We start from the raw sequence: 12,444 nt of genomic DNA, 5'->3' as shown, positions 1-12,444 counted from the left end.
CGGCGGGCGCGCGGGGGGCGGAGGGACTCCTTTGTGGGGGCAGGAATGCGAGGAAGGAGACGGCGCTGCGGCCTTTGGAATGCGGGAGGAGTGGCGGCGGCGGCGGCGGCGGAGCGGCGGGGGCCGCTCTTGCCCGGAGCTTGGAGGGGCGCGGAGGCCGGGCTGGGACGCCGGGGCGTGCAGCCGGGAGCTGGCCGCGGTGGCCGGAGCGGCGGCTGCGGCGCGCGGAAAGAGGCGGGCGCGGCCGGGCGCCGGGGCCGTCGGGCCTCTGGAAAGGCCCGGGATTCCCACGGGCTGAGCTGGAGGCGGCTCCCCCAGCCCCCGGCCGGAGTAAGAAATACGAGCAGTCGACAAACGGTTCCCACATCCTCCCATCTTACTAACCAGCGCCGCCAGCGTTTCGGGCGCGGGGCCGGCCTAGTTCAGCCCGGGCCAGAAGTGCTGCTCCCGCTTCAGGACCCAGGAGGACATTGCACGTCTCGTGCAGATGCGCCCCCCAGGACCTCGAGTGACCCCTCGACCACCACCACCTCCCCCCGCCCCAGCCCGTCTGGGAGCCATGTGGGTGCGCATCGGTCTGCAGGGATGGTGGTGGTGGTGCCCGGACTGCCTGGTGGGGAAGGCGCCGAGGGCTGGAAGCTGGGTTTGGTTGGCGACTGGTCCTCCCGCCTGGTCGCTGTGCGCAGGCCCTCAAGGCCAGGCCAGGCCAGGCCGGAAGCAGGCCTCAGACTAAGCCAGCGGACCGGTGAGCCCCAGATGTGGCCACCCCGACAGGCAGGAAGAGCTGCGAGGACACCCCCTTTTTCCAGCACCTGCCCTCAGCGGCTTGGGTGAGGCACCAAGGAGGCTCCAGAAAGCACTTACCCTCCCCCAGGTATTGGGACACCATGGTGAGGCCTTGGGGACCACACTGGGAGAGAGGGGCGACGGGGAGGTAACTAGGACTTTGTCTCCCCAAAACGCAAGCAATAAAGTCCGTGTGTATTTCGCACAGCCTGTTGGGAAAAGCAAACCATTATCTGTCATGACCTGGAGGATTCGGGAAAACGACTTGAGTGGAAGAGTTTCCTCTTTTGCAGGCACCTCCTCCTTGATCATTTCTGCTCAAAGAATTTCAGGACACATTGACAGTGTCTCAGGGCGCAGGGATCCTGAATGGGGGAGGACCTGTGAAATCAACATTGCTGAGGAGCCCGCGGTGGTCCAATCTCCTCAGTTAGCTTTGGAGTGGTGTCTCACCAGGAAACTCCTTCCCAGCGCCTCTCAGATCTTGCAGAATTCCAACCCACCACCCAGCCAAGCTCAGGGTGTGGGGGGCAGGCACAGGTGGATGCAAGCGTTTGGGGGGAGCAAATACCCAGAGGAGCCATCCCCTGAGAAATGATCTCCACTCCGAGAGAAGAAAAGCAAATGAAGATCAACAATGAAATATCACATTTCACTGACCACATTAATCTAATATTTTAAAATGGAAATATTGGCAAGACCGTGGTGAAACTGGCACATGTTTTGCTAGTTCTAGTGTAAGTGGGTACGTCCTGTCAGGAAGAGCAGTTTGGGGGTATTAACAGCGTCAGAAACAGACAAAAACACTCAGACTACACAGCAGTGCTTCTGTTCCAGAGAAGTAATCCAAACTGCAGATAATGATGCAAGTATGAACGTGTTTCTCATATTATTTCTGTAATCTCTACAGTCCTAGGATGTCTAGCCTCTTGAAGAGGACCTCTCTGCCCTCCAAGGTAGTTCTTAAATAACTGTTTCATCCCCACCTGCCAAATTAGAACCTTGAACAAGATTTGAAGGGTCTGTTGGAGTCAGCAAAGTAACATTATATAGGGTCAGCTAAAACACATTGCTTACCCTAGTGGTAATTAACTAGTTACTCACAAAGACCCACCAACAGAAACAACCCAAAAGATCTGCTTTCTCACTCCCCAACCTCTGCTGACGCCTTCTCCCTCCTCCACTGATGGAGGGAAGTTCTCTGTGTTCACCTTTCTCTCTGGCTTTTATCTTCCTCCTTCCAGTGGGGTGCAGATAGGTGTTTAACAACCAGTGCTTGTTGGGGAAGAACTGTACCAAGCAGGAGTCCTGATTTATAGCATTTAGCAATCCCACCATGGTGGATTTCAAACCATCAACATGGATTACTGCAGAGAGTTGGGAAGAGACAGGTACGACCGCCTCTCGGAAGCCAGTGTGAGCTGGCTTTAGCTACTGTGGGTTATGCTGTTGAAGTTTCACAACGGAATTGTGGGGACTCTAGTGCTATCATCCTTTCAACCACAATCTTCCCATTGCCTGGGGAGAGGGACATACTCAGGAGGCTGGAACGGGACACGGTCAGTCTAGTCTCACACCAAGTCCTAAATCATAGTCTTTTCCTTCTAATTCTCTAGAGGCCAATCCTACCCAGACTGTCTACATTAATGGTAATTCAAAGATTCCCCATCCTCTCTCTCCTTGTGCTATGGCTTTCATCAGACCCCCTTACCTGTCTGTAGTTTCTGTATTGTCTGGACCCCAATTACTGATACGAGTCAGGGGTTTTCCTAGTCTTGGGACATGCTCATGCCAATCAAGTGTGGCTGTTTAACTTGTGTTCCTAGGGAAGAGGGATGGCAATCAGCAAATGCCATATCGGGGAGTTTCTGGGACCCACTCTTCTTTCTCTCCCTCAACCTGCAGCAATCTTTACCCCTATAAAATAGTACTTCCTGGGGTGCCTGGGTGGCTCAGTGGATTGGGCCTCTGCCTTCGGTCGGGTTGTGGTCTCGGGGTCCTGGGATCGAGCCCTGTGTAGGGCACTCTGCTCAGCGGGGAGCCTGCTCCTCCCTCTCTCTGCCTGCCTCTCTGTCTGGTTGTGATCTCTCCCTCTGTCAAATAAATAAATAAAATCTTAAAAAAAAAAAAAGTACTTCCTGGGGAGAGCAGCGGGAAGTCTTTCACCTGAAGCCCACTGGTACATCTCCCAGTCCAGCTCCTAAGGGCCAGTCTCCCCACACCCAGCACCAGACCCAAGGTGTGTTCTCTCTGATGCTGCTCTACTGGCAGGACATCTGGGAGCTGTGCCCAAAGGGATTTTTCCATCTTCTCTTTTGAGGCCCAACTCTTTCAACCAGATTGAGTCTACCAATCTCCCCTGGTCCGTATCCCCCTTTGGCCTCTTCAGGGGCACAGAAGGGTCAAAGCATCGACAGCTAAAGCCATGGACAGGCTTGGTTCCCCAATCTAAGAATTAGGTTTAAGATCAGAGAATTACAGCTTGCTTCCTTCATAAGGATGGACACCTTGGAAGGACCTTCACTTTCTTCCCCTAAAACCTTATCCTGCATCCAGGAAAGGGAATTTATACACAACCTTTGTATGTGGCAAACACCCCAGCAGTTCCATGGGGTGGGACGTTTGGGAATGCTGATTTCTACAATTTTGTTACCACGTTTTTGAGCAGGAGGTTGGTGTTCATGACTTTTAGCGCTGCCGGAAGCTGACACTGGGACCAAATGGGAAGCTGGGCGACACACAGGATACCCATCCCACCACCTCTTGCTGCCATAGGTAAGAAGTTTCTGTGAACACCAGCCCTTAGTGTCTTATTGCTTTCAAAGGTTTCTTCCCAGGCTGACAAGGTTGGCATGGTTAAGAAGTGTAGTAGCATGGTGCAGAGTAGGGATGCAAGACACGTCTACAGAACAAGCAAATGACAGTGTGCACAATGCCTATGTTTTTTTGAGACGGACCTGAGAATCAATGTGAATTGTTGGTGGATTTTCAAAAAACATTTAACTATTCATTTGAGAAACGGCACAAGCAGGGGGAGAGGCACAGGGCGAGGAAGCAGCAGACTCCCCACTGAGCTGGGAGCCCAATGTGGGACCCGATCCCAGGACCTGGAGATCATGACCTGTGCTGAAGGCAGACACTCAACATTCTGAGCCACCAAAGTGCCAGGTGCCCAGGTGGATTTCTTTTTAAGATTGATCAATTGATTGATTGATGAGAAAGCACAAGCAGGCAGAAGCGGAGGGAAAAGCAGGCTGCCCACTGAGCAAGGAGCCCAATGCAGGACTCAATCCCAGGACACTGGGATCATGACCTGAGGCAAAGGCAGGCACTTAACCGACTAAGCTACCTAGGTGTCCCGCCTGGGTGAATTTCTAAAGTAAAAGCCTGAGGAACTTCTTGGAGCATCTGAACATTCTAGTAAAAAATTTCTCAGTCTTTCCTTATATAAGTCATCCCTTGTGAAGATTTAAAATTTTTAAAGCTGAAATCAGTTAGCAAAACCCTCAAAATGTTATTTTACCAGGAAAACATATCTTTGGGATATAGTCAAACTCCAGAGCATCACCATAGTCCTCTAGTTCAACTCAGATGATCTTTTTATTGAGAACAGTTCAAAAATTTCTCAAACTTTTGGCTGGAATTTATTTAAAATTAGATGCGGGGGGTGGGGGGAGTTCCCTGTATGCAGAATGCAAATAATGTATTCCCAGTATGAAAGGGTCTATAAAAATACTTCTCTAAATATATCCTCCTGCAAATGGTCAAATGGAGATTCCAGGAGGCCTTCACCCCCTCCCCAAGTCATAGTGACTAGAAACATCTGTCATTTTTATTTCCCTGACTTCTTTGGGTTTTCTTTTACTTACTTTGGAAGTTTCTATTTTCTGTGCATTACAAAAGGCTAGTAGGAAGCTTAAATTTGCCCATGTCCCTTGGCCACAGAGCAAGTCCACTTAGACATGTGTGCCACCCACGGGCAATTTCCAGGAAGAGGAACATCTATTATGAACCAAATGTTTTCTGGAACTTCTAAGTGAACCATTAATCTACTGGGAGCAACTTGGCTCTCTTCTTAGTTCTCTGGAGGCTCAAATGAAAGAGAATTCTTCCTAAGTCACAGCCTAGCAACAAGGATGAACAAAGCCGACTTCATCCATGTTAGACCCAGGAATCACTGCGACACTTTCTCATGCCAACTTATATTTTTAATAATCTTTATTGCCTTTCTGATTTAAATCATAGGATATATTCATTACAAAACTTGAAAGTCACATAGGCACAGAAGAAAAATACAAGACTATATATATATGTATATATATATATATCTCCACTTTTATTATGAAAGTTTTCAGAGAAAAGTTGGATAGTACAATGAACAACATATATGGGCTCCACCTAGATTCAATTAATGTTAATTTCATCTTTTTTCTTCCTGCATTGTGTATTTTGCTGAGTCATTTAAAAATTGTTATGAAGCTTTATCCCTAATATTCGAAGAGTAAAGACACTGGCCTAAGTACAAGGACATTATCATACCTAATACTTCCATTATCACTTTATCCCATTTCCCAGTTTCCTCAAGAACTGCCAGTCGTGTTTTACACTTGAGTTTGAGAACGTCCCACATTCTGTACTTGTCTGTTTCCTCCTAATGTTGCTTAGCTTGTTCCTTTACGCACCGCCCCCCTTCCTGTCAGCTGGAGATTGGGTCTAGCTGCTGCATTTGGTTGTGGTGAACATGTTTTTTCCTTGGTGCTGTTCTAGTCTTCATCTCATTTGGAAACACACGTCAGGTTGTCGCTGATGCCAGGTTTGAGTGCGTGAATACAGTGGTGACAGATCAGTCCATTATCAAAGGTTGATTTTTCTTTCCTTCTGCGAGTTATCTGTACAGCAACATTTGAGCACTGTCAAGATTCTGTTCCTCAACAGCCTTTTTCTGAAGGTGCTGGCATCCACTGATGCCTGCCTGATTGATGACTTAAGTGGTCAGGCTCTATATTAAAACACTGAGTCCTCTCGTACATGCCAAGTATGCAGACTCGTCTTTGGGACAGATAGGTAAACTTGAGTCAGCAGACTGTGCCCATTAAGGCTGGAAGACCGGTTTGTCAGACTGTATTTCAGGGTAGAGCTGCTGGGCAAAGGCCCCTGATGAGCTCTGCATGTGGCTCCCCAACTGAGAAGACAGCTCACACTGGAAAACCGCAAATACCAGCCCACATTTAAAAAGTGTGTCCATGCTCCAGGAGCGTGCAGGCCACTTGGATCTGCTTAGTCTACTTGGGCAAGACCCATGTATCAGACCTGCATAGCTGATAAACCCAGATTTTATAAAAACAGGTAGAAAATGGACAGAACCTGCTGGAAAAGGTAGTGATAGAGTTTTTTGCAGAGATAAAAACCACTGGACTGCCAAAACAGAAATCTATCTCTGCAGATCAAATTGGCACTTACTGCCATGTACATACAAATGGAAAAAAATAAACATACAAAATGCTGGAAACAACTGATAATTGAGTCTAAAAGGGCAAGGTGAGGTTTTAGGAATGGAATTTCAAAATTGAACATGATTACCAGTGACAAACCAATTAACTGAAAACATTTCTGAGGTGGAATTCCAGAATAATTCATTATTGCCCGTTACATGGTTTTGTAATTTTGAGATCTTTTTTCTGGAAGAAAATGGGAACATCTAAAAATCTAAAGGCAAAGTGAACCTCATAGGCTGGTATAGTTGTAGGTGGGGACTTAGCTCGCTCAGTGCTGTATTAGAGTCTGGAAGTCAGTCCATCCTGCAGACATCAGGCAGCATGCCCCTGAGGGCAGAGTGTTGTTCAGCATGATTTTTCTGAAGGCTTTGCTTACATGCTGAATTTACAAATGATACAAAACAAGGAGCAAAAGTTAATAAGCTAGGTGGCAGAGTAAGAATGAAACAGAATGGAGCAAAATTTAATGAGTTGACAATTTGGAATTTAATTGACTATAGCCAAAACCACCAAAGGCTGAGGGTATCGAATGGGGGTTAAACAGCTTCAGGGGTTTCTGTTATCTGAAAACCCAAGGCACATCTGTGTGAGGAGAGTACCCTAAGGGCCAAGGCAGAGACATGGGTGCTGATCCATCCAGGACTGTTCTGGCCACTTCTGTAGGTTACAGTTGGGCCCTAAATGGTACACTCGAGAAGGGACTCTGATGAATCGGGGGTGGGGATGGGGAGGGGCAACCCAGAGAAGACTGCAGAATGAAGACTCCCCCCTGCTCTGGAATCTCAAATCCAAGGTTCTAAGTTCCTGGGGCTGGGCAAAGATCACTTACTGTTCTCAACAGAAGGCCAGTTGTTTACCACCAAACTTAAAAAGTAACAATGCCATTAAAAGTTTTATTTTAGAAAGTACTTATCTGTGGCAAACAGTGGAGATCATTTAACCTTCACATCCACTATGAGTTAACTCTTTAGAAGGAAAAGAGTTTAGCATGCCTGCAGTAATATATAAACCCGATAAGGCCGCAGAAACGTGAACTTTGCAGGCATGTGTAACAAGTATGCAGATGCCATTTATTTGGTCCATAAGTACAGTATAGTCGTATTTGAGTTCTACAAAACATCAAATATAAATAACCTGAAACTGTAACAATACACAAAAATTGGCTTCTTACACAGACATACCAGGCAGTACAAGCTGAAAACTTGAGTAAATTAACATTGTTTTACATTAATATACATAGTGCCAGTTAACATTTAAAAACACATTTCAATGCATAGCACTTGATACTTCTTTGAATCTGTTCAGTCAGTTAAGAGTATGAAAATGGTTAGATCTAGGCTAAAAATAATTCTTCTTCTAACCAAAAATAAAGGCGTAATATTTATAACCAGGTATCAACTTTACTAAACCACAATATTTTAAAACTGTTAAATGATACCTAAGGGTATTTACATTAAAAAGGCAACATGCATTGTGTTGTTTCATCTGATGACTGGTTATGCACACACTTTGTTCAAAGGGCTTTAAAACTATATTCCTACTTTCAATACAGCATACCGCAATGTTTCTAATTGTTCTAGCAAAATGAATGCTTTCAAAGGGAGAAGAATCATCTTCAAGTCACTGGTGTCAATTTTTCCCTTTGGAACAAAGGACATAACAAATAACCTGGTTCTGCCCAGATGACCTACTGCAGTAAGAGGGTTCTGTTTAGAGGCATTTCTGTTCAATCTAACGCTATAACATCATCGAGCTCTTCTGTCTGTTCTGGACGGGACCTCTTTGCACTGATACTCTCCTTTTCATCTAATTTCCTCTTGCGACTTCTCTCTTCTTCACTGATGTCAGCATTATTTGAAGGACCTTCTTCATCTGAATCAACTATGAGCACATCATCTTGCTCTTGTGCTTATTTCAGAAAAAAGGGGAAAAAATGGTTAAAAGTGTGGGAGTTACTAGTGATTCACTAATATTTTATGAAAGTGAAGAGCTGGCATTTCTAATATACACCAAACTTAAGAATGGTAGGCTACCCTCATGGAACCTTCACTTTATACATTACACATTTCTGTAGTTTTGTGGGTTTTTTAAAAGATTTTATTTATTTGACACAGAGCGAGATCACAAGTAGGCAGAGAGGCAGGCAGAGAGAGAGGGGGAAGCAGGCTCCCTGCCGAGCAGAGAGCCTGATGTGGGAGTCAATCCCAGGACCCTGGGATCATGACCTGAGCTGAAGGCAGAGGCTTAACCCACTGAGCCACCCAGGCGCCCCCACATTACTATAGTTTTAATGTTTTCTGTAACAAGCACCAATCTGTTTTCTAATTTAAACAAAAAATTGTAACAAGCATTATAGAACTCAAATTCTTATAGCTCTTTGTTTCTATTTCTCCAACAGAAAAGGGGAGGGTGCATATCCTAATACTGGTAGTGATGGTAATAATAATAAAACAACGACAACAACAACATATATATAGCACTTACAATGTGCCAGGAACTGTTCTGAGCATTTTGCATATAACAACTCATTTAATCATCACAACAACCCTATAAAGAAGATAACATTATTATCCGTTTTCCAGAAAAGGAAACTGACCTACAGAGATTGACTTGCCCAAGGTCACACAATAGCAGAGGATAAGGCCGAGATTCAAATCCACACAGTGGGCTCTACCATACATGCTCATAACCTTACACCACAGCTGGTTTCATGTACCACCCCCAACGCACCCACCATGCCCACACCAAAGCAAAGGCAGAGTACCTACCTATCTTACTCGTTGCTAAAGCCTCCCAAACCGACCCACAGTAAGGGATCAAACAATGCACATTTTGAATTAGGACTTTTTAAAAACTACCATAGTCCCTTTCTCTTTTCTATTTTTGGAGGGGGGGAAAGGTCATGAACCCATGGCTCATAAGTGGACCACACTCTAGCTAGTCTCAAAGTCCATCTTTAAAATTCTCTGAGAATGTAAGAACCAAGAACAATCATATTCCAAAGAATACCAAAGACACATGGCTAAAGAAATGGAAATATAGTAGTAAAAAAGTTGGTAACTTTTAGTTTCCTAAGTAAAGAATGAAGGAAGGGGGGCTGTTGTGGGACATGGGTAGGCAGGAAACATCCCAATCTGAGCACACAGTAAAGCATCAAGCACTAGCACAGAAAACCCAGGGAAACAGAGCCTCTGATGCACTTTACCAAAGTTATAATGGTTCCGAGAAAACTGTGAAATGCTAAAATCCTGTACTTTTTTTTTTTCTTAAGATTTTATTTATTTGACAGAGAAAGAGAGATCACAAGCAGGCAGAGAGGCAGGCAGAGAGAGAGGGGGAAGCAGGCTCCCTGCCGAGCAGAGAGCCTGATGTGGGGCTCGATCCCAGGACCCTGAGACCATGACCTGAGCCGAAGGCAGAGGCTTAACCCACTGAGCTACCCAGGCGCCTGAAAAATCCTATACTTACAGCATCTGTTAACTCCAAATAGGTGCATTGATTTGTTTCCCCTAAATACAACAGGCACCCCAAATCCAAAACTACTGCTACAAAGAATGAAGCATCCTCATGCACTAGCAAATTCACTGATATTTTCCAGTTGTAAAAACCCACTAACAAAAAAGAACAGTTCCTATTTTCCATAGAGTTTCCCATTCTTAAATGTCTTCAGGGTTCCTATATTCAGAGCTCCATTAAAACAATGCCAAATCAATACACACCTGCAAGAGTCCTGTGGATTTCTGTTTTATGGTCAAACTCATCAAATAACCATAGTTCATTTCTATGCAGCAGCCCGCTCGGTGGGTATTAACAGGGCGCTGGCTGACTGGGGCCACGACTCACCAGCGGACGTGGAAGGCTGTGCTCCATCGTCGCTGCCATTGGTCATGCTCTTGGCGGCATCTTCGGCTTGTTTGGGCCCCACTTTTTCTGGGGCATCACCAACAACTTCAAATTCAACATCCTTCCCTAGGTCCTCACTGTAAAAGAACACCACACTGTGAAACTGGACCACGCGACTATTTACAATAGGAAAGGCACAGCAGAGACACTGCTCCTCAAAGCTCTCAGTGCACGTACTATGTACACAGCAAATAGAGCCTGATTTTCAAAGAGCTGATAACATGAAAAATAAGACTGCACATAACACATTTTTGTGATAATTCAAATGGTCAATACCACTGCCCCTTCAAATCAAGGAAAAGGTCTTTAAAAAATAATACAGAAAAAAAAATTACACAACTTTTACTGCTAGAGCAGAAAATGGACTTCAAAACTCTGTGACCCAATCTAGCTCTTAGGCATTATTTCTTCAGCTACCATGTTTAAAGATTCTACACACACTGCTCTTGACCAGAGCGATCTGGTGTTTTAGGAATAGGGAGGTTCCATGGACTCTGGGTCCCCCCATCTTTACTGGCAACACCCTGCTTTTGTAATGAGGTCCCAAAAACATGTATGAAAGTTTAATGCATGAAAGTCAAGCCAAAGACTTACATGTTATAAGGGGGTTTCTGTTCCCAGAGCGCTAAAAAATATGATAAAAAACCCTAACTATGCCTCCTCTTTAGACACCATCTGATATATTCCCATTTTATTGTACAGGTCCTTCCATTGTCTTCTCTTGTATAACTGAACACAAGCACACCACTGGCATCCAATGGCGTCTGAAGCCAGAGATGACTCCCTAGCAAAACCTATCTTTGACTCAACTGTCTAACTCTGGGAAACTCATACTTACTACTAAGTCACATTCAGTCTTTCCTGTCATTCTGGGCTTTTTATAAACCAACCAAGTACTACAATGTGATATTCTCCAAACAACTACATAAGCTTCAAGTTCACAGAGAGATGGCAATATTGGCAAAACAACTAGATGCTGGTGGCCACTCCCTTCACATTTGTTTGCTGGGATGGTACCCAGAAGGCGCAAGTCAGGGTGTAGCTGAGGTGTATCAGTGGGAGCAGTGCACCAAAATGCACCTGACTCAACAGCTAATCATACCCAGGTGGAGGGCCATCTGTCCTCTGTTATATACGTGCAAATACTCTATAACGCAAGCACAAGAATAAATAAATAAATAAAAATGGGCAGGACATTAAATCAAATAAAAAGAAAAAAATACATGATTCAAAAATCTCTATAGGGTAATTTTTAAATGTCTTGGTATTATTATACATCACTAATGAAATATTTGTCTACTGGGAGAAAGATTTCTTCCTTTCTTCTAATGAATCTGTAGGTGAAGCCTCAGGGAACTTAGTAGCCAACTCAAATAAATACACTTCATGGCTTCAAATGAACAGTAGGGCTTAAGGTAAGAAAATATTTTTTCTCCAGTTTAAGTTTTTATATTCAAATAATATCTTAGACTTAAAATATTAGTAGTTCCTACCTATGAAGGATGTTGATCAATAAAGTGTAGTCCTGAAGGAAGTCGTCTGCTTGAAGCCGGCTCCCATTTCTAATTCCAAATTCTGACAGCTTTTTGTGATTATTAGCTAAGAAATTGGAAAGGAATTTAAATGCTTCAGTTATATATTCCACGGAGCAGTCATAGTAGTTTAAAGAAGATTAAACCCCTACTATAAGCTGAATCAGGTCACTCCCTCAAAGTCATATATTGGAGCCCTAACCCCAGCATACGTCACTGTATTTGGAGACAGTGCTTTTTAAAAGAGGTGATTAAGTTATAATGAGGCTGTTAGGGTAGGCCCTAAATCAACCTAACCAGAATTCTTGTAAGAAGCCCCTCAAGAGAAAGCGAGCCTGTGGACATTTTGAATGACTCACAGCTGCCAGAATTATGAGAAAACAAATGTTTTTCTTTCTTTTTTTCTTTAAAATTTTATTTATTTGACAAAGAGGGAGATCACAAGTAGACAGAGAGGCAGGCAGAGAATGGGAAAGCAGGTCCCTCAATGAGCAGAGAGCCCGATGCGGGGCTCAATCCCTGGACCCTGAGACCATGACCTGAGCTGAAAGCAAAGGCTTAACCCACTGAGCCACCCAGGCGCCCCAAGAAAATAAATTTCTGTTATTTAAAGTCACCCTGTGTACTCTGGAATGGTGGCTCTACCAAACTAATCCACTAAAATATTAGGCACTTAGAAATTCAACTCTGAATGAAGAATATTCAACTACTAAAATTGGTTAAAAAGA

At 44.6% G+C, this 12,444-nt stretch overlaps 1 protein-coding gene across 1 annotated transcript in view; it reads right to left on the bottom strand.

Moving 5' to 3' along the window:
• Positions 1-7,160: 7,160 nt before the first annotated feature.
• UBA2 (ubiquitin like modifier activating enzyme 2) overlaps positions 7,161-12,444 on the bottom strand; it is a 41,972-nt gene continuing 36,688 nt past the window's right edge. Inside the window, exons 15-17 of the mRNA XM_032842180.1 lie at positions 11,678-11,783; positions 10,125-10,261; positions 7,161-8,189 (exon numbers count right to left, since the gene is read on the bottom strand). Of these exons, the coding sequence (XP_032698071.1) occupies positions 8,008-8,189; positions 10,125-10,261; positions 11,678-11,783 (425 nt within the window). The 3' untranslated portion in view covers positions 7,161-8,007. The remainder of the gene's footprint in view (positions 8,190-10,124; positions 10,262-11,677; positions 11,784-12,444) is intronic.

This window comes from Lontra canadensis, unplaced genomic scaffold (assembly GCF_010015895.1).
Source record: "Lontra canadensis isolate GAN:19392208 unplaced genomic scaffold, GSC_riverotter_1.0 scaffold125, whole genome shotgun sequence".
NCBI classification, from domain to species: domain Eukaryota; kingdom Metazoa; phylum Chordata; class Mammalia; order Carnivora; family Mustelidae; genus Lontra; species Lontra canadensis.
Note: the sequence above shows the minus strand (reverse complement) of the source record. Positions and strands in the feature narration are given on the sequence as shown.